The sequence below is a fragment of the Mastigoproctus giganteus genome, chromosome 6 (assembly GCF_048544385.1).
Source record: "Mastigoproctus giganteus isolate SK-2022 chromosome 6, ASM4854438v1, whole genome shotgun sequence".
In the NCBI taxonomy this organism is placed as follows: Eukaryota; Metazoa; Arthropoda; class Arachnida; order Uropygi; family Thelyphonidae; genus Mastigoproctus; species Mastigoproctus giganteus.
Genome location: NC_143580.1, coordinates 227,560,277 through 227,583,500, shown reverse-complemented (window position 1 = coordinate 227,583,500; position 23,224 = coordinate 227,560,277). Strand labels below are relative to the sequence as shown.

Sequence of the window (23,224 nt, the reverse complement as noted above, 5' to 3'; positions counted from 1 at the left end):
GATATGCTCCTCACACGTGCTTCAAGACTCCGGTGGATAGCAAAACAACATCTCCTTCATATCACAGATAAAAAGATAACCGTGAGGTACATAAGAACAGTTATCTTTCCACCTTTACTCTATGCTGCTGAAATTTGGGCGTCAGCGGCACCGTCAATAAAGAAACCACTCTTTGCCACAGAATTCTGGCTCCTAAAGTGGGCCAACAGGAAGCACAACCTTCCAGCTCTGATTCGTACCACACAGCTTGCCAACTCTCTCGGAATTCCACGGCTTCCCACCTTAGTCGACGACCAATGCCTCCTAGCAACAGTCAAGATGATAACAGGCATAATGGCAACACCTTCATTCTGGGATACCTGTGGCTGGAGGATCCCCCCTGCTGCCCTTAGGGCCAATCCCGAGCTCTACTCGCATTCAGCACGACTCCATCTCTCGGACAGGTTCCTTCCTCAGCAGATGCTCAAGCAAACCCAGGCACTGGACGCCGACCTGAACAAATTCGCTGAACAAATTTGCTGAACAAATCCGGTAAGGCTGACCGGACTTACCGGAAAAAAATTATGACGAGTAGGACTAATCAGCAATGACTGACGTATACCTTGCATCTGTTCCTGTCTGATTGAGCTGGTGCTCTTATCTCGATGTTAAGCCAGCTCAATCAGATTTAACTCTCGTAAGGAGTTCTCCCCTTTGTATTATAATATGTTTTCTTTGTAAAATTACCTTTTTGTAAATAATTGTTCAATTTTCCCAAGTTTGGGAAACTGTAAGCCCCTGGCTTTATGGCCGTGAAGGGTAATAAAGATTCTCTCTCTCTCTCTCTCTATCCTTTCTCAGTTTGAATTTATGCCTCCTTGTGTGTAGTCTGAGCAAGAGGAAGGATGCCACCACCACTGAGCTTACTCAATTTATTCAAAGCCTTAAACACCTCGATTAGATCTCCTTGAAGGTGCAATTTGCAGAAATGAAGCCTTTCTTGGTGAGAGTACCCTTTTGTTCTCCTCGCTAATCTCATTGCCCTTCTCTGCACCTGTTCCAGTATTAGCATTGGCATTAGCATTAATGCTAATGCTAATGAAGCCTCCAGACCTGTGATGCTACCTAACTATTGCTTTATACAATGGCATAATCCCCTCCTTATCCCTGCTGACACAATTCCTGTATATCATTGGCAAAACCCTATGAGCTCTCTTAGTGGTCTATCTGCACTGCTCAGAGAACTTCATGCCTGACTGTAAAATTACATTACCACTTGGCAGTCTGTGTTCCCAATGGAGACCGGAAGTTATGTAGTAAAATAAAATATTTAGGATGTTTAGAACATTTTGTGTACTATGTTATAGTTATAATGGTTTTTTGGAATATCCAGTTCACTACTATATTATATTAAATGACTTTGCAGCAGGAATCGACTGTAACTAAAATTTGTGCATGAAATATTTCTAGCACATGCTTTATTAATAGTGTCATCCTTCAGTATTTTCAAATTTTTTCATTTAGAGTTGGCCTACGTGTAGACCAGCCCCATGTACAATTTGTCACTTTCTCCACATACTATTTCACTCCTGCTTCACTGTAAATTTAACAGTTATGCTTGTGAATTAAAAAAAAAAAAAAATTCTTTATCTTTCAGAAGTTCTTTAAAATGAGTGTGGGTCCATCCAAGTTCTGAAACATAGGCAGTGGTTACACGGGTCATGGCCTCAATGGATAAAGTAATAGTATTGGTAGATATGGACTGTTTTTATGTTCAAGTGGAAGAACGCCTTTGTCCAGAACAAAAGGGAAAGCCATGTGCTGTGGTTCAATATAATAATTGGAAAGGAGGTGGGTAAGTAATTTAATTATGATGGAAATTCACTGTATTTCATAGCTGAACAAGACGATTATAGCATTCAGAAAATCCCTACTTCAGACAATTATAAAATAGTATAATTGTAAATAGTATATACAATATTAATATATATTGTAAATAGTATATACAATATTAATATGTTTTAGTATAAAACATATTAATATTGAACAACTTTTTTCACTATTTTGTCAGGGGATTATTAACCAGCTGCCTCTGGTGGGGAACCGGTAAATTCTAATACAGAATGTTAATGCATTGTCTTGTTTTTTAAAAAAAATTGGCAGAATAACTTTTCTATGATGCCATTTATTTTAACTCGAGCAATACTCTGGCAACTTTAAAAAAATGGTGCTTTTCTTGTGAAATGCATAAGATAGTGCATGTAGCATAGTTTAATGCATATAGCTTTAAACACTGCAGGCTGAAAAGACATGATCATTAGTCCTATACTTTTTATCTGATACACTAGCCCTTCCTAACATTGATATATATAAAATATTCTTGTGAAAAAAAGAAAACCTTATATTTTTAATTAATAGCGAATCTTCCCTGTCCCATATATATATGAGGTGTGGCGATCAAGTTCCCAGACTGGTGCAATAAAAAGAACAAAAAGTGAAGGAGCTCAAAAATGGTTTTATTTTTATTCAAATGAATGAATTGAATGCACTTATTACACCACTGAATGTACATATTACACCATTCTAAACATTTCTGTAAAAAAAGTTAGCATCCAAAGAGATGATATTCAGTTCAGTGGTTACGTTTTTCTTTATGTCCTCAACATCCTGAAATCTCCTTCCTTTGAGAGCAGTGTTCACCATGGGAAAGAGGAAGAAGTCCACTGGTGCTAGATTAGTAGTGTAGAGTGGATGGTCGATAAGTACAATGTCATGTTTCGAAATGTCTTCACCTGTTCTCAAAAATGTCTTCATAACAAGTGCAGAATTGGTGAGGGCATTGTTGTACAACAAGAACCAGCTGCCTTTCTCTCAGAATTGTGGCTTCAATGGGGAAATGTGCTTCGATAGACTTTGAAGCAACTGTACATAGAAAGTGCAGCATTCACTCTCTTTCTCCTTCAGGTACAAATTTCTTGTGAATAACACCCTGTTTGCTGAAAAATATGATTAGCATCATTGATCCTTGGCATCATCACCAAGGCCCAAAAACTTTTTGGGCCGTGGTGATGATTTTAAAGTCACTGCATGCTCTGACGCTTTGTCTCTGGGTCGTACTGCAACACTCATCTCCAGTGACAATACAGTTGAGAAAATTAGGATTATCTTGACAAGTCTGAATGAAATCTTTGCTTGATGATGCTATTTGATGCTTCTCATCTGTGAGGTTCTGTGGCACAGACCTTCCTTTTCCCTAAATCTTTGTGCAGAATTTGACAAATCATGTCTTTATTAATATCCAGCTCATCAGCATCATTCTAAGGGTCAAACAACAATCTTTTGTCACAATTTCCCAAACTTTTGCAACTCTGTCTTTATTTTGAGAGGTTGACAGACACCCACTTCTTGGGTCATTGCAAACATCTTGACTTCAGTCTTTGAACTGCTCATACCGTTCAAACTATGATGCCACTTAATGTTTATCACCATAAACAGTTTTTAACATTTCATTGTTTCTGTTGCAGATTTTCCCAGTTTAACATAAAGTTTGACATTTGTTCATTGCACCATTGCAAAATTGTGACAAGGAACATTAATGTTACTGGTTATTATTCTCAACCTGGCAGCCTACTGGAAAATCTTTGTACCACCATCTGGTGGAGGAAGTTTGAACTACAGTATACCACTTCTGTTTATTTTCAAATTCATCAAACATGACTGCAACTGCATCAGTCCAGGAACTTCATTGCCACACCTTATATATATATATATATATATATATATATATATATAAACAAAAAAGTCATATCACAAATATATATATACCTGCTTCACCCCACTATTTGATTCATTATATTTAATTATATATTTTCCCAAATAGTCAAAAATTGTTTCTAATGCACTGTAGGACTAGAAAAAAATCATCACTGTTGGAGGATGTAAATAGTTATCCCACTGGGCATACATTGACTGATGTACTGTAGAAAGGTTATGCCAGTCCTTGCATAGTAGATAACATTATAATTTAGTTTTAATATTACAATTTAACTTTTTATTTCTTTTTTATACCTCTCTTTATCTACGTTTAATCCTAATCTAATCAAAAATGACTTTACATTAACATTTACAGATTTATTAGTTAATATCAAAATGATCCATTAATATCTGAATTTGCCATTCATCCAACATTAACACAGAGTTGTGAAAACTTAAAATTAGATAAAGTATTTATGATTTCTGCCAGGCCAGCAAATTAGCCAGATTGCACCCCTTGCAACCTATAAATTCAGCCAAAGACTGATATACGGTCTCTTCTTCTACCAACTGCTACCTGCAATATTTTTTGGAGATTTCAGGTAAATACTGTAGTATTTTATGCTGATGCATACCTGTTGGGCTTTGGGTTCCAATCCCAGTTTGCTGTAAGAACTAAACATAAAATAAATTTTGGTCACTTATCAAAATTAAATGGAATACAGTAAACCCCCGCTATTCGCGGTATCTGTATTCGCGGTTTCGCGTATTCGCGATCGCTGATTTAATATAAAATAAAACTTAAAAAAATGTGAATTTTAAAGCGCCGTGAATAATTTCCGCCATAAAAAAACATGGGCGTGGCTAAAATTATCTTTCCCGGTCAAAACAGCGTTCAGTGGGTGGGGGAGAGGGGTGACAAAATCGTGAGCGTGGATGTTTCTCGCTAATCCTTGTTCAGTATGTGTTATGCGCTTGTCATGGAAGGTTTGGTCGTTTGATTTTAATTTATATGCTTATAAATTGAATAAATTTATCAATTTATAAATTGAATAAATTTATCAATTTATAAATTGAATAAATTTATCAATTTATAAATTGATATGCTTACATAAGTGATAAATCTACCGTTTTGCAGTGTAAAACAGACTTTTTCGAGTGTGTTAACGGAAGAAAGTGCCTTTATTGTGGACAAGTTCTTTTTTACCCGTACAAAAATATGCTACGAATAACAAGGGAAATGTGAAAATATCAAAGAAGGTGATGATTAGCGAATAAAATTGAGTTATTAGACAAAATTTCTAATGGTGAAAGTGTCTCTTCAGTGGCAAAACATTATAAAATCAATGAGTCAACGGTACGATCAATCAAAAAATCGGAAGAAAAAATCCACCGTAGCGTCCGTGAAAACGCGCTAATTGCTTCAAAAATTTGCTCTGTAATTCGTGATGTTAAATTAGAAAAAATGGAAAAAGCTTTAAATCTGTGGATAGAAGACCGAACTCAAAATAAAATTCCGTTAAGTTCACTCATCATTCGTGAAAAGGCAAAACTCCTTTATCAACACTAGCGAAACCGGTGATAGCACTGGCGGGATAAGTTTTTTTGCTAGCAAAGGCGCTGGTTTGAAATTTCTAATAAATATTACATTTAATATTAAATTGTTTCTTATTTTCATTTCGATGCCATATGCTTGCATTTCACTATGTACATATAATACATACATAGACAAAAATTTAGACTAGTTTTTCTTATATATTTCATACTTTGGAACGGAACCCCTTTATTACTATGGGAGCCATAACTCAGTATTCGCGTTTTCGGTATTCGCGACATTTCTCAGGAACGTAACCCCCGCGAATAGCGGGGGTTTACTGTATACCAAAATTGAAAATAGGTAATTAATAATAGGTTTTTTTTTTTTTTTTGGTAGTTGTTGGCGCATCAGCTTCTGTGGCCATAATGCACCTCCCAAGGTTTTTGCAGTACTTTGATCCAAGCCCGAGGCGGGATTCGAACCCGCGACCTTTGGGTTGCCAGGCAGGCACTTTACCCACCTGGCTAGCCCGGTCGGCAATTAATAATAGTAAAACTGTTACTGGGACTACAGAAATGGGTATGCATGAGACATGTCTCATTTATTTCATGTGGCTATTGGTCTGTTTAAAACCCCTATCTTGCCCATGGGGATAGGTAACAGTTTCTACAACACCTGTTTAAAGTATTAATATCCTTAATTGATATCTAAATATTAGTTGTGTGTATTGTTTTATTTAAATTTTTTTTTTTTTTTTTCAGGTTAATTGCTGTAAATTATGAAGCTCGTGAATTTGGAGTAAAGAGAGGAATGCGAGGCGATGAAGCCAAAACAAAATGTCCTAATCTCCATTTGTTTCGGGTACCTGAATTACGAGGAAAAGCTGACTTAACACGGTATGTAAATTTTTATTATCTCTCTCTCTCGTGTCCGGTGTGAGAGAAAAAAAAAACAGCTTAAACAAATCTGGTTCAGTGTTATAACTGCTACTTTTCACCCATTTAGAGGGGTCTTCTAGATTCAAATCCCATTAGAGACTGGAGGAATTCTTAGCTCTCTAGCTGGTGCATGTGATGTATTTTATAAACAGTAAAATTTTTAAAAATAAATTTCTATTAGAATTACATCAGTGGGAATTTTAGTTTTCCCCCAATATGGCATTAATTTTCAATCTCTATCAGTATTTCTTGAATACTGAAAAATTAAAAACTGAAAATTTTTAATGTTAATAATTAATAATGCAACCAGACACACAAGGCCTGTTTTCTAATTGAAAAAGTATAACAGTAAAAAATTATTTTAGTACCATGTTTTTCATATATATATATATATATATATTATTTTATTTTTTTCTGGCTGTTTCATTACTTTAAGTGCCATAGAGTAGTTAAGATTTTTTTTTTTTTTGAATAACATGTCTATTGTTTCTAATGATTTTTTTTTTTTTTGCCCAATTGGTGAATAAAAGTCACCCAGTAACAGCTATTGTTATCGAATTTTGTGTGCCTATTAGAGAGTTAAGACATCTTCAGGGCTGTAGTTAGCCAATCTTGGATGGAGTAAAGTACTTCCCCTTGCCCCAAGTTATTCCAGGTTTTTCCCATCCACACAATATGTATATCAACCTGTGAATACTTTTGTGCATTGGTTGATATGCAGACACAAAACACGAGAAATGAATCAGAGATACCATCCTAAGAAGTAGCTATATCAACCAAGTAGTTGAAGTGTCCAGAAAATGTTCAGACAGGAGTGCAGCAGCCATAGATAAGTGTAAAAATATGTATTCATTTATATTAACATATTTCTTAAATTAAATTGGTGTTTACAGTATTACTATTGCATTTACAATTTAACATATCCATAATATGTTAAAATGTAAACTTGATATTTTTTACTGTACCCTGTTAGTAATAAAATGATGCAAGGAAGCCAAACTTATACAGCATAACCAAAAAAATTCTTTTTGCCCACTTCATTTGTAACCTTCCTTTAAATTTATTCAAACTTCCCAGATCCAAAACACCAGGTGGAAGTTTATTCCAATAATCAGTTGCTCTCTGGGACCTAATGATCTCAATTGTCACGACATCACTACTGTATCAGATTGGTTTCATATTTTATTGACAAGTGTATGTGTTAATATTAGGAATTGTATAGTTCATATTCCATTATAATGTTCATATTAATTTAAAGGTGTGCATTTATTGTCATTTAACTACCTGTGAAATTTTTCACTGATGAATTCTTTTAGTTACCGAGATGCAGGAAGTGAAGTTCTCAAAATTATCTGCCAGTTCTGTGATTGTGTGGAAAGAGCAAGTGTGGATGAAGCTTTTCTTGATCTAACTACTGTAGTTGAAGACAGAATTCGGAAAGAAGATTGCAAAGTAACAGAACAACAATTGCCACATACTTTTGTTGTTGGTTGGGAAGGAGAAAGTGCCAATATTACTTCAAAGGGTAACGTTTCCATTTAATAATTTATCCAGTTCTCTTATATTTTAGCTATTTTAATACACACACGCACACAGAATATGTTTTTTCAACCTAATGCTCTTGTGAGCATTGCATTGCTCTCTAGTGGTTATGAAGTGCTCTCCAAAACCAGTCTCCAGTTAAACTGATTAATATTCAGTGATGAAAACTAGTTCTCTGAGGTGTTTATTGCTGGGAAAAAGGATTAGGACCTTCCTCTGCTAGATTTTGATAGTAAAAACTGACATATCTCGATGAATTGGTCTTATTTTACATATCAAATATTCCTTGAGAAAAAATAATAATCTTTTGTGAACCTTTTGGATCCTGTTCCACTTTGCTAATATGGTCTGCTCACCTAGAGAGCAAGATTGTTTTGTTTGCTTGTATATGCCAATCTACTTACCCAGTTGTCTGTGACAGTAGAATAGTTTTGTCACTTTTTTGGAGTGGTTTGCACTCAAATATCTTCAGAGATCAGGATAATTCTTAGATATTCAAACAAAATTAGCTGTTTCAGAGGGAGTAGGATTTTTTCTAGGCCTCACAGCATACAAATCATCCTTTGAACACACACACACACACACACACACACACACACACACACACACACACACACACACACACATACACGCGCTAATACACACAGTGCATTATAGCCTTAGCTGCTAATGTGCTATATAAATAATTAAATATAAATATAAAACAGTAGCAATATTTAGTGTTGTTGTTTTGGTTTTTAGGAGCATTAGCAACTAAGGCCATATTGCTCCGGGATATGCGGTGGTCATTCCCTGACCTTCCCGCATCCTCCATATTTGGTGGTGACGGGCTCGAACCCCGGCCTAATCAAGAAGCATGTGCTACGCACTGCTGCTCCTTCCCACCTGGCTATGGGAAGCGCCAACATTTAGTGTATTTTTGTTCAATCATTACTCTAGAAGAAATTAAATTAATGCACATAAATGACTTTTTATGTGCATTTTTAGTTTCATATAATGAATAATATGAGATTTAAACTAATCTTCCTAGAAAAGATTAAGAGAAATGTGCAAACAATCACAATCTGTATAAAAAGCAATACTGACACAGAAATGGCTATTACCATTCACAAATTATAGAATATCTTTTAGTGTGTTTTTATTTGTTGAGCTATATATTTTGCTGCTTCTGAGTGGTTTAATTTCATTATGTTATAGATTCCTTTGAGAATAATAATTTTCGTGGGTGGTTAGAATCCATTTATGAAGATGACATTCACTCTTCTCCAGATGTTCGTCTTGCTTTAGCAGCATTAATTGTAAAAGAAATGAGGGATGCCATTTGTAAACAAACTGGTTTTTGCTGCTCTGCTGGAATTGCTCATAATAAGGTATTAATTTACAAATTTTATCTTATCTTGTATTTTTTTTTAAGTCTTAAATAATATATTAAAGTGTAATTTACTATGGATTTTCTGATTTTTTATAAATTTTATTGCCCTTTACAGAGAATCTAACAACTGCTACTTTTTTACACAAAATTTTTCATTGACTTCTTTCTTTTTTTAATAATTAATTGTTATTTGGCTAATAACTGTTTAATTCTGATAACTGCTGCAGTACTCATCTGTAATATTGGTCTAGCATTTAATATACTATTGGATCAACTGTCTTGACTCACCCGGACAACTAATAATTGATAATTCTGCATTTTTAAATTTTAAGGGTTATTTAATTTTGTTGAATATTTTTATTAGAATATTTATTGGAAATGTTCAGCTCAGTTCTTTGTCATGAGATTTGTCTTTTGATTTGCCAGGAATTGTTTCTTTTTGAAACATGCTCTCAGCAGTGTTTATTTTTCTAAATTTGTTTACTTATGTTGTAGTTGTATATTGTATGCTCTTCAGGTGGCAGGAGATAATATTCACACATTTCTAATCAGAGTTTAGCATTTTGAAAAAATATATTTTATAAAGTAGTTATAAAATGAACATTTTCTAATGTTGACTTTTTCTTCTCCAGTTATCAGTAATTTAGTAGTAATGATAACTTGTAATTTACTCTGCTTATTTTAGTTTATCTGTTTCAGAAAATTATGGACATTGATGATTAATCAAATTAACACTTTTATACCACATGCAGAATTTCTGCTAATTGCAACAAGTTATGCTGGTGAGGTACTACTGCTACCTATATCAAAGCTGTTATTATTAAATAAAAATAAAGCAAAATAAGACAATAAAACAACAAAAAAATTAAATTAAGCAGCAAGAGCTGATATTCACCAAGGGAAATACGGCAGCTTAGAATATTGTAAAGATAAGAGGCAAACTACAGCCCAGAATAATACAAGGATCTACACTCATGTGTAAGCCAAAAAGCAAATGCTGACACTTACTATAAAATGAATAATAACAAACAAAAATAAAATTTAGGGGAAAACTAAATTAACCACATCGAGGCAATCAGTTACACTGATAACACCGATATTATATAGTTAATGGATTGAGATTAACATTGATATTATATAGTTAATCTCAACCCATAATGTATTATGCCTTGAGCATTTAGTCTTCAAAATATTATCATTATCTTCACCATTTGGCATCTCTCATTGTGGAATTAACTTCGCAACCGTGATGGCATGTCTGCATTACCAGGGTACCTGCCCACCCAATGACGAGTGAGCCAACAAGTTCCGAAACATGTCTGGGTGGTGGTGCCCACTGAGAATAAACAGCAGTAGTCTCCTCTACTAGAGAAGCATTATTTAATTGAAGTAATGCAATATCTGGTATCTTGTTGTGAAGGTAGCCACAATATGAGATAAAACAATAGTAGCTCAACATACAATTTTTTTATTACTTTATACACAATTAAATTTTATTTGATTAATTTCAGTTTTTTATTTTTTATTTTTGTTTTTTATTTAAATTTTTTTCTAGCTTTTTAATTATCAATAGTTTATTTACATATTTACATTATGTATAGGCCCATAGATAGGCTCTTGTCAACACTGAAATTTGAATTTTGTATTTTAGTTTATTCAACTGTTTTAGGTTTTACGGGATGTTAGTTATTTTTAATCGTATAGAAGCATCTGTGTTGAGTTTGGTTTCCACAAGCAGGCCATGGCAGAAATACGATTTGAGAATTCAGAATAGCCAATGTCTTTTAACAAAATGATTAATTAGTTCCCCAAAAGTTTTTTGTCATTATTCAGTTTATAGTGGGTGCTGATTTGCTTTTTTGATTTGTGCACAACTGTAGTTTTCCTCATGTTGTTCTGGGGTGAAATTGTACTTTTTCTTTCAGGATTTCATAGGCTGCACTTCCCTGGGTCAATATATGAGCTCTTGCTGGTTAATTTAATTCCCTTTCTTTATACTGTTTAATTTTGTTTTATGTTTATTTAATAATAGCATTGATGTAGGTTGTGGTTTTACCTCACAAGCATAACATTGCAGTTAGCAGCAATTTCTGCCCACAGAATAAAAGTGTTAGTTTCATTATGAATTATTGTTTAAGTATTATTAGTTTAAAGGCATTTTAAGTTTGTATTAAAAAAAAGGTAAATTTTTAAGTGAAAAAAGCACATAGAATGCTATGCAGGAAAATTAAATGTACAGTAAACCATCGATTTAACTGACCCCCATATAACAGATTTTGGATTTAACGGGCCAGACAAATAATAATACAGTAATGTACATATTATTTTTTAGGTTATAAAAAACTTGTGTTATTATTAATTAAAAATTACTAATAATTCCCTATTTCCATTGTTGTTTTGATAATTACCTACTTTTATTTTTATAATCAATTTCAGGAAATTGTTTTTTATTCATTCTGAAAACGTGTTCACATAGCTGTTTTTCCAGATAACAGATAAGAGCGGGCAGTGACTTGCGAGCTGAACGTGACTCGAGACACTAAACTGCAGGTGTACTGACTCGCTTTGTTTCGGTCTCAGTCTGCCTCAAGCTATCATGCAGTCAGGTTGTGTACAGAGTTTTTCTGTGATTTCTGAATTGTGATTTATTTATTAAATAATTTTGCAATCTTTACAATTTAAAATGGCATCAAGTGATAGAGGAGTTAAAAGAAAGCGTGTGAACTTAAATGTGGCAGAGAAATTAGAACAAGGCTTCTCAGTAGCACGTGTTTGTAAAATTTATGGCATAAAAAAACAAACTGTTTCTGATATCCATAAATCACAGGCCAAATTGCAAATAAAATACAGTGTTGATAGCTCTAAATGTAGTTCTACAGAGGGGAGTAGAAAGCACATGAAAGTTACACAAGATAAAAACTACATTAAGACAATAAAAAATGCCCCCAGGCTACATTCGATTTAACAGACTTTTGGCATTAATTCTCCACTATTAGTCCATTAAAACGAGGGTTTACTGTATTATGATTTTATTCTGCAGTTTTATTATATATAAACTATACAAAGTGGGTCATATGTCAGTTTAACAAAATCATTTTTACATTTTAACCAAGTTACTATAATTTTTGCCAGTAGTTTGTATAATTTAAATCTTGAAGGCAATTTTATGCCCATTTTATTTCATTAATATTTAATAAATTTATGTGATGTTATTTATAACATATAAATGAACTATTCAAACTATTTCATTTCACCTTCCAGTTTGAGAAACCTTGCCCTGCTCAGAAAGTTTCAACTTTTTGAACATACACTACAAATTCCTTAAATGCTGATCTCCAGATAATTCTCTAATGGGACAAAGATAACTTTGTGATTCCAATCCTTCTAAAACTCAATCCTGTCTTATACCTTACTAAAAGGATCCTTCTGCTCCTATGCTTATCTTCGGTGACACTCTGATTTCTAGGCAAGATCATATATCTCTATTGGGGATTACCCCAACTTCTAATCTCTCCTGGCATAAGCACATTACAAATATTGCTTCTTCTGCATTTGAAAAACTGGGTTTTCTGTTTCACTCTGAGCATTACTTTTCTTCCAATCAGCTGTTCACTCTGTACAAATCGCAAATCCACCCTACCATGAAATATTGTTTCCACATCTGGGCGGTGCCTGAAAAACCTCTCTCAGGCTTCTAGATTCCGTTCAGAAGAGGGCAGTTAGGTTAATTAATGACTCATCTCTAACAGAGTCTCTCCACTCTCTGTCTCATAAACATACTGTTTCTGCTGCATGACTTTTCTGTAGATACTTCATGGGCACTGTTCTGAATTGGCTTCTATAGTTCCTGCTCTCTCTTTCAAAGCAGTCCATATATGTGCCGCAACCAGTCAACATCCTTTTACTGTCCAATTTCAAACTCACAGAACCAACTTTTCTTCTTCCTCATTTATTTATTCAACTGCCATTTCTGAAACAACCTTCCTTCATATGTATTTCCTGAAAATTACAGTCCACAGAAGTTCAAGTCTGATGTCAACAAATATCTTCTTTCTTCTTCTCAACCTCCAACCCATGCTCAGTACCAAGTACTATAGGTTCTAATACCTCTTGTGTTTGGGTTTTCATAAAAAAAAAAAAAAAAAAATTTTTCAATAATTGCTTATTGGGAAGTGGCACCTCTTCTAAATAAACTGACATGTGTCGCCATATAATACAGCTAAGCAGTCTATCCGTGACTTATATTGTGAAGTTGATGATGTAATAAGGAAAGCAGTTCTATTACATTGTTAATTATTTTTGAATTATTTTTTATTATTATTTATTAACAATTGATTTATTAATATTAATCAATTAACTGGTACATTTATTTTCTAATAATTAACATTATGATCTGCAATCTTTATAGTCACTGAAGAAGTGGTAAGGAAGTACCACGATGAATTGTCTGAGAATTATCTGTATTCCTTTAAGAAATTAAAGACGGATTTTCTCTCTGCAGATTGAAGTGCACTGATTTTCATAAGACTTTTCCCCATTTTCATTTACCTGCATACCAGGCATGTTTGTAATTGTAATCTTTGTCAGCAGACTTTAAATTTGAAATCTAAGTTATATTTAATATATTGCCGACCGGGCTAGCCAGGTGGGTAAAGTACCTGCCTGGCAACCCAAAGGTCGCGGGTTCGAATCCCGCCTCGGGCTTGGATCAGAGTAGTACAAAAACTTTGGTAGGTGCGTTATGGCCACAGAAGCCGATGTGCCAACAACTAACAAAAAAAAAAAATTTTAATATATTAACATTGAAACTCAACTCTGACTTTGTTGCAAGTGCTTACTTACGGGATACACTTTTAACACACAACTAATGCATATAACCTTTGTTCTAGTTGTCACCGCCGACCGGGCTAGCCGGGTGGGTAAAGTGCCTGCCTGGCAACCCAAAGGTCGTGGGTTCGAATCCCGCCTTGGGCTTGGATCACAGTACTGCAAAAACCTTGGGAGGGGCATTATGGCCACAGAAGCCGATGCGCCAACAACTTACTAAAACAAACAAACATCTAGTTGTCACCATTGTGCATAATAGAAAATTTACCAAAAGTAGGGGCGCCTCCATAGCCAGGTGGGCAGGAGCAGCAGTGTGTAGCACACGCTTCTTGATTAGACTGGGGTTCGAGCCCGTGACCACCAAATACGGAGGATGCGGAAAGGTCAGGGAATGACCACCGCATATCCCCGGAGCAATACGGCCTTAGTTGTTAATGCTCCTAAAAACCAAAATAACAACAATAACAACCAAAAATAGGCTTCATATAAATTGAAAAAATGTGTTAGTGTTACTATGATCAACTTGTGTTGCTTTGTTATGAGATATTTAAATTTTGTGTTGCATTGTTATGGGATATTTTAATGCTGTGTTGCATTGTTATGGGATATTTTAATGCTGTGTTGCATTGTTATGAGATATTTTAATTCTGTTTTGCAATATATTTTGATTATAAATTTTCTTCTTTTATAATTTATCTTTAGATGTTAGCCAAACTTGCCTGTGGTCTACACAAACCAGATAGACAAACAATTCTCCCACAGACTTCTGTTTCTGCTTTATTTTCTTCAATTCCTATAAAAAAAGTGTAAGTATGAATCGGATGCTAAGTGAGACAACACAGGTACGCACACACAAAGACAAGTTAAATATTGTTTGCAATGAACATTACAGTGAACACAACAGACACACAAAACACTGAATTTGATTCTGACATTTTGAATCCATGCCTGATTCTTATCCTTAGGCCTTCTTGAGGATTCTTATTGAGGGTGTAAAATACTAATACTACAATATTTGGATCTTGTAGTGTTGAGTGTTAGTGTTTTACAGCTGCAGTACTGCCCCTGAGGATAGATTTGCAAAAGAACACAGTGGCATTGCTAGAATCACATATAGTGCTAGTATTGTATGTGCTTGACAGTGTATTGTATCACTAGATTAGTCCTGCAGTATGTAAAATTTTCGTAAAACACACAACATGTTTTCCCTGTATAAGTTATATTCGTGGTAGATATTATTGTAAATTATTTAGAGAAATTTATTTGGTATGTAATTACTGTACATATAATAAGTGCCATATACTTATTACATGTAATTTGCTAATTCATGTGCTTTTGGCTTTAACTTACAAGAACAATCCAAAAACATTTCAAATGAGCTATTTTTATGGTCATTTTTGAAATCAGTTTTTAATTCTTAAAAGTTATGAAAAATGAGGTGCTTCACCATATTATAACCTTTGCAATTTTAAAAGGTTTATTGAGTCCCCTAAATATTAATTAGACAAACAACTTAAACCTATTTCCTACCAAAAGGCAAGCCCAATATACTAAATATTGCATTCTTGTCTTCATTTTGGGTCCAGCTTTGTGTCTCCATTATCAAGACAAAGTTGAATAAGAACTGGTTTCTTCCTGGTTTGCTTGGAGAAACTTTGTCTTGAAAATGTATATGCAAAAGTTGGATCTGAAATATTGAACAAAATGCAATGTTATTTAGTATGTTGGGCTTTGCTTTTAGGTTGGTCTTTAGTCTAATTTCTACTTCAGGGACTCAAAATATATCATTTAAAATTGCTTAAATAACATGGTATATGGTATCAAGCGGGAGTGCAGTAGCATACGCTCAGAGTATACCAGGGTTCAGGGTATACGCTCAGAGTATACCCTGACTGCTGAATACGGTCGATCTGCCAACCCGCACTGGACCAGCGTGGCAGATTATGGCCCATTTCCCTCAGCATGAATTGTTGAGGAGGCTTCCATCCTGCAGTGGATTGATAATGGCTGCAGTTTTTTTATCTAATTTTTAATAAATTAAATATTCATTCTACACAATACCTTTCATATAGTATATCCAATTTATCCAATTTTAATTGTTAAAAAAATTTTATTTTTGATACTTTCTTTTATTAAAAGAAAGTATCAAAAATATCACAAGTAAACTAAACCACTATTGTGATTTATGTGCTAGCTACCATTTTTAATATTATGTTTGCCAACTTAAAAATAGAAACAAAAATAATTTTAAATTGGGAGTAGATGTCTTCTTTCTCCTCCCTCCCCTGAGTGTACCAAAAAAATTTTTTTTAACTTAAAAATTAAAATATCTATTACACCAACATCAATGATAATTTTATCATTCCTGAAGTATCATTTGTACTTTTGACCTGCCTCATTGGATTGTGTTAGAATTACAGGAGTATGGTCACAAAAAAAAAAATCAAATAACAGGTATTGACACACTCATTACCTACTGCACTTGCTTATGTAATTGAAATCTGTCATGTGTCCACCAGTATTTCTTCTGCTGTGAATTAGCTCTGCTGCACTTTCCACAGTAGATTTTTATCATTTGCAGCAGTAATGCTTGCAGATTCTCACAGCAATTAGGACTTTTTTGCATTGTTGGAATAGAAGTAAAACTATAAAGATTTCTTTTAGCAGGAAAATGCTAAAAGAAATCTTTACAGTTTTACTTCTCTTCTTTTCTTCAGCAAGAAAAGAAATCTACTAGCAAAGTTTAGTCTTCTTGGTAGAAAAGGTTGTCTATGTTTACTGCTCATTTTATTTGAAAGTAATTTATTTAAGAAAATCATTATGACTATGATATTTTAACATTACAGAGCAATTACAAATGCAGAGCAAAGCATTGCTTTTACCAAGAAAAAATAAATAAACCAGTGAAAATATTTAAAATTGTCCATACTCAGTATTTTAATGTTTTTTTTATCTTACATTCCAGAATTTGGCAACAACCTGTGAATTCCTTTCATTGTTTAGTTTTTAATTTCTACAAGTATTCATTCTTGTTCCCATTATATTGTTAAAATATAAAATCAAGTGCACAATTAAACGGGACCTTGACTTTCAAAATTTTTTGAAAAAAAAAAAAAAATGATGCACAGATAAGCTGCTACTAATTTTACAAGCCATTCCGCTCAGTCACGCAAATGGACATGCTTTGTATACCATGCTAGCAGTTTGTTTCATTTTAAAAATTTATTTACAAATATGCAATTTGCAAAAATAGATTATTAATAGTTGTATCCATTCTAATGTTAAACGATGAAGTTAACAGTTTTAAACTTTTTCGTTAATTACAACATTATTAAATTACGTACATACTTTTTACATAGGTGCCCCTGGTGGTGTTAGGGCAAAAGGAATGCTTTTTTAAGTATAATTTTACACTTAGAGGGAAAATCTGATCATGTAATTTGACATTTGACAAAAACTTTTTTCTGTATATAGACGCAATCTTGGTGGAAAATTGGGAGAAGAGGTCATGGAAAGACTTGGTATTCAAATGATGTCACAGTTAGCATCATACTCAGAAATGCAGTTGCAGAAAGATTTTGGAACTAAGACTGGGTAAGTGTAACTTATTATTATCATCTGCCATGTCCCATTTTATTTTACTTTTTGGTATTCTAATCCCAAAGACACAGGGGGATTGCATCATCACCTTTGCTTATATTAATTAAAATTCCTTTAAGTCTCACCATACTGAGTATCCATTGTCTTTAGACGCCCTTCAGGAATAGTATTATTATTTTATTTATTTATTTTGTAATTTAAGCCTATCCTTCAGTCTTTACATATATATTTAAATGCACAAGTCAAAAATTTTAGTGGAATCCGATTCAAATGGTTTTACAAACTCAGAGAACATACTTTAAATGAAGAGAAATTTTTTCATTTAGATTTAGTATACAAGTAGTTCCAGACTTTACGAGTTAATTCATTCCTAGTGCGTGCTCATAAAGCGGGAATTTATTGCTCATAGACGATGTTACAAATAGGGGTTACGTTCTCAACAATGAAATTAATTAGCTAATTAGTTTATTTTTAAACAATGATTGATTTAGCCAAAGAAAGGAGAACGTATCCTGTAAAATCAAGCAAATTATAATAATAAAGAAATTATTCATGACTTACAAATGTTAAAGAATGTTTATTCTTCATCATCATCCTCGACTAAATGCACACTTATTGATCACTCTTTATTGGCTCGGCACTCGTTGGTTTGTCACAAGGAATCGTCTTCTTCAGAAATGCTTCAAGAGGCATTTGTTTCCAAGATAATCTTCTCTTTTCTTTATAAATTTCAATAGCATGCATAAGCATTTTTTAACAGAAAGTACAAATTGCAACTAACACGATTTGTGTGGAGTAACAAGTTCATGAAGCTTAAAAAAAAGGAATGAAGAGAAGATTCTGAAAATTTATTTATGTTTTTTATACGATTGAAATTTCAATGAAGGAGAAAAAACCACACAAACCAGCTATCAGTATTTTCGCAAATGTTTAATTTAATTTAACATAGAGTTTGCTACCCGTTTATAATTGCTTGCACTACCAGAAAAGCCCAATAAACCGGAAAGTGCAAATTGTTTTTATTGTTTTATGATAGTGACCTCCAGAAATGTGCTTTAGAAAAATATCACAAAGGTGTTCAAAATTGGTTCTTATAATGGAACATATGATAATGATGAAAATGTAGTGCATTTTAAAGATTTGAATTGGTAACTAATACAATTTACACTATAAAAATGACCTTTCGGAGAGTTATATAGTGAAAATTTCAACTTCTGATGTCGTGGAATGAATTACTAAAAAACAATGTGTTATTGGGTTCACATTATAATATTTTCACGATACGATGGTGTCTCTCGAACTGATTGATATCGTAAAGCGGAGTACACTGTATTTTATAGCTGTGAGCATGGTTTGAAATGCAGTATTTATGAATGATTTTTAACATTCATTTTTTTTTTTTTTTTTGCAATTTTTGATGTTCGTATTTTCAATCTTGTTGATACATGAAAAAAAAAAAAAAAACTCGTAAACCTGGGAATTCGTAAAACGAAAACTTGTAAAGTAGGAACTGCTTGTATATTAGTATTTGCCATTTGGTCCAAGCGAGTCCTAGGCTTTGCTGTGACAACCAAAAGAATAATTAAATGATTAATTAAAAATAATAATAGATAAATAATAAAATAAACTACCTATTTTGACTCCTTCCTCATGTAGTCGTCTATCCAGTTGACCTTTGATTTTCTCAAAGCTGTTAACTTCAACCATTCATGGAAGTAACTTATTCTAGTAATTAGTATATATAACATTAATTATAAAATTACAAACTTAAAAATATCTAAAAATATAACAGAATTATATGTTCTTGTGAAAACTATTTTATATTTCTTAGCTATTTAAATTTATATCAGGTCCTGGCTCTATTCTGTTGCACATGGATTAGATGATGATTCAGTGACTCCAAGACAGTTACCTAAGTCAATTGGTTGTGGGAAGAACTTTCCTGGAAAGAATTCATTACATACTGTGGATAAGGTAATGTTCTATAGCGGTAAATATAGTTTTAAATAAAAAATCATTGCAGTCTGAACTATTACTGTTATATATAGGATGTTTTAATTAAAAGGCTCCAGGGTTCATCTCGTTTATTTTTAGGTTTACAGCAGGCCCCCGTTATAACGCGGTTCGCTTTACGCTGATTCGCTATAACGCTATTCTTACATTATAACCCGTATCTGACTATAACGCTGTCAAAACTCACTGTAACGCTATTTTACTAGCATACAGATTGAATTTTTGGCAAATCCATCTTCAGTCCAGTCTGTTTTGAGCCTTTTTTTTTTTTTTTTTTTTTTGGCAAAAGGAGAAAATAGCCACCATGAAATTAACTACAGTAATTATTTTTATAATTTCTACTCTATGTACAAAATTGAAACTTTCAATATGCTCTTATTTTCTTGGTGTGGATAGTTTCAAGGGAGAAATTCTCTTTTAGTACACAAGTTGAAAAAATTTACCATCCAGTGTCATATGTTGTTACGAAGTCTGCATTTTCTGTTCTGACCTGTAATAGAAAGATACTAAAAATAGATTTACTCCCTATCTCTTCTTTTGTTTTACTGTGGGAACTATAACTTGCGAAATGTTTTTCACACAATCAATCCCATGAGTGCTAAATGCGGTGCTGTTTCTTGTACAGTATTCTCTTGTCTTCTGAACTCCTCTGACCTTGTGGTCACCCGAAGTACATAAAATTTGTTTGTTTTACTGTTTTGGAAATTCCATAAACATTCTCCATGAGTCACACCATAATTGATTTACAGTACTTTTTCTGCAACAAACAACCATTTGATTTTACTGCACGGTAAAATCGAACTTTTCAGATAAAACATTTGTCACCGTCTTCAGCTCACTTGCCAGAGGAATTCTAGATATCATTCAGTGCATACAGTGTTAGACATACAGGCAGTTTACTGTACTCGAACATCGTATCACAATCAGTGCAATGCAGTTACATTTGCAGAGAGTTATGGCGGATAAGAATGAAAAAGCAACAATGTCTGGACACGGTGCAAAGATTGGAAAGGTAAGAAAAACATTAAGCTGTTCCCCTGCAGGCAACTAAATTGACCAGGGCTAGGCCGGCTATTATGATTGAAATGGAGAAATTTTTACATAATTTTATTGAAGACAACATTCAACGTGGAATTCCGTTAAGTTCAATTATTATTAAAGAAAAAGTGAAGAGCCTATATGAAGATTTAAAGGAAGCTCACCCCGAAAAAAATGTGGAACCATTTAACGCTAGTAAGGGCTGGTTTGATAGATTTAGAAAGCACTACAGGGAGAAGTAGCAATACGTAGCAATACAGGGAGAAGCTGCAAGTGCAGATCAACAAGGAGCCGAAACTTTCAAAAAAGAATTTGTTAAAATTATTGAAGAGGGATGTTATACTGCTCAACAAGTTTTTAACATAGATGAAACAGGTATTTTTTGGAAACGAATGCCTAAAAGAAGTTTCATATCGAAAGAAGAAAAAAACATACCAGGCTTCAAAGCGGCAAAGGATCGGTTAACTTTGTTGTTGGGTGGTAACGCTGCGGGGGATTTTAAATTAAAACCCCTTTTAGTTTACCATTCCAAAAATTCAAGGGCTCTTAAAGGTTTAGCTAAATCAAACCTACCTGTAATCTGGAAGGCTAATAAAAAAGCTTGGGTAACCAGGCCGCTTTTCATTGATTGGTATGCTGAGTTCTTCTGTCCTGCAGTGGAAAAATATTGTGCAAAAAATAACATTGGTTATAAAGCTATTCTAATCATGGACAATGCACCAGGACACCCAAGCAAAGAGAGCTTAGAAGACTTGAACAATCACATAAAAGTTTTTTTCATGCCTCCAAACACTACGTCTCTGATTCAATCAATGGACCAAGGAGTAATTGCAACATTTAAAGCGTACTACATAAGGAACACCTTTTCCCAAGCTATTAAAGCCATCAGCACTGAAAATGTACCGAGCTTAAAGGAGTTTTGGAAATCCTGTAACATTAAAACCGCCATCTACAACATTTCAAGTGCCTGGGATGAAGTGACTCAGAAAACCATGAATGGAGTGTGGAGGAAAGTTTGGAAAAATTGCATAAAGCATTCCCAGGAACCTGATGATTCCGTTGAAAATGTTAAAACACAAATTGTTGAGCTCGGAAAAGAAGCAGGATTGCACGAAATTAACGAAGACATCGTACAAGAGATGATCGACAACGACAGGGATGGCCTCTCTAATGAAGAACTAATGGAAATTATAAAAGAACAAGAGCTTGCTATTGAGGGAGATGATGATCAAGATACTATAGATGAAGAACCGATGAAGTCGCTGACTGCAAAAGGACTTAGTGAAGCTTTTGAACACTTCGAAAAAATGTGTGATTATTTCCGGGAGAACGACCCTGACATGGAACAAAGTGCCAAGGTAATAAGAAATTTGAAGAAAGAAATGAATCCCTACATGATGTTGTACAATGAGAGGAAGAGGGCCAAAGCACAACCCAAAATTGACACATTTTTCAGTGGAATCCGATTCAAATGGTTTTAAATATCACGTATCAGTCCAAAGATACGAAAACTCAAGAGCACAAGGCCATTGAATTAATAAATTCATGATTTTCGTTAGTTAATTACCTCATAATTATATGTGTATATAATGTAGAATATTTTATATGTACAAAATTTTGAATATTAAATATTTTTAATCGACATTGGTGCATATTTTCACTACCATTTATTATTGATTAGAAAATATCCTATGGAATAGACCGCAAATCACAAATACACATGTTACCTTATGGGAATATGGCGCTCGCTTAGCGCGGATTCACTTAGCGCTCTGGTTTCCCGGAACAAACTACTATCAGTGTTAAGCGGGGGTCACCTGTAATACTATTTGTTGTCTAGAGCATTTTTCTCATATTTGGGCTGAAATTTTTGAATTTGAATTGAAAATTGCACTGAATATAACTGTTTAGATTTTACGATTTCTAAATTAAACTTTTTCCTAATCAGCTGCTTTTTTCTCAGTGGGAATGCTGTTCCCTGTTGCCAGATTAGTCTGAACTTCATTGCTCAACTTCTGAAATGAATATAAACCAGTTTTATTTGAAGAAAAAATAAAATAAACATGATGGTTGTAGGCAGTTTGCTCCTCAGTACACACATGCTTGGCAGTTTGTGTTGCATTTGAATTACAACTGTTGTGTTATTATTATTTCTCTTCTTCTCAATAAAATGGTTACACTCATTTCAAAAATACACTGATGATGATTTTCAACTAATGAGAAACGAGTTTTCCATAGGGAAAAAGCAGTTGATGAGAATATTTTAGTATAGAAATCATAAAATATAAACAATAATACTAGTCCAATTTTAGCAACGAATTCAAAAATTTCAGTCCAAATATGACAAAAAAGGTCTAGATGACAAATCGCCTAAACATAAAAATAAGTGAGATATACCTTGAAGCCTTTTAATTGAAATACCTTGTATATAACAATAATATTGCTATAATATACATAACAGATATATATCTGATAGTAGTACTCGAACATATGTACGTCTGAGTATTATTGCCAAATGCCGTAACTGTTGCCTTTATGCCTTTTGCTTTTTCTTTGTAATTTTTATAATGCAGAGTCTATTAGAATACTGGATGGAGAATGGTGTGCAATTTATGTCCTATTGTT

At 33.7% G+C, this 23,224-nt stretch overlaps 1 protein-coding gene across 1 annotated transcript in view; it reads left to right on the top strand.

Moving 5' to 3' along the window:
• The first annotated feature begins 1,661 nt into the window (after nucleotides 1–1,661).
• The window catches only part of LOC150085055 (DNA polymerase eta-like), a 32,344-nt gene continuing 10,781 nt past the window's right edge, over nucleotides 1,662–23,224 (top strand). Inside the window, exons 1-7 of the mRNA XM_090376448.1 lie at nucleotides 1,662–1,834; nucleotides 6,031–6,165; nucleotides 7,524–7,732; nucleotides 8,947–9,119; nucleotides 14,651–14,754; nucleotides 17,423–17,542; nucleotides 19,399–19,522. Of these exons, the coding sequence (XP_090232574.1) occupies nucleotides 1,701–1,834; nucleotides 6,031–6,165; nucleotides 7,524–7,732; nucleotides 8,947–9,119; nucleotides 14,651–14,754; nucleotides 17,423–17,542; nucleotides 19,399–19,522 (999 nt within the window). The 5' untranslated portion in view covers nucleotides 1,662–1,700. The remainder of the gene's footprint in view (nucleotides 1,835–6,030; nucleotides 6,166–7,523; nucleotides 7,733–8,946; nucleotides 9,120–14,650; nucleotides 14,755–17,422; nucleotides 17,543–19,398; nucleotides 19,523–23,224) is intronic.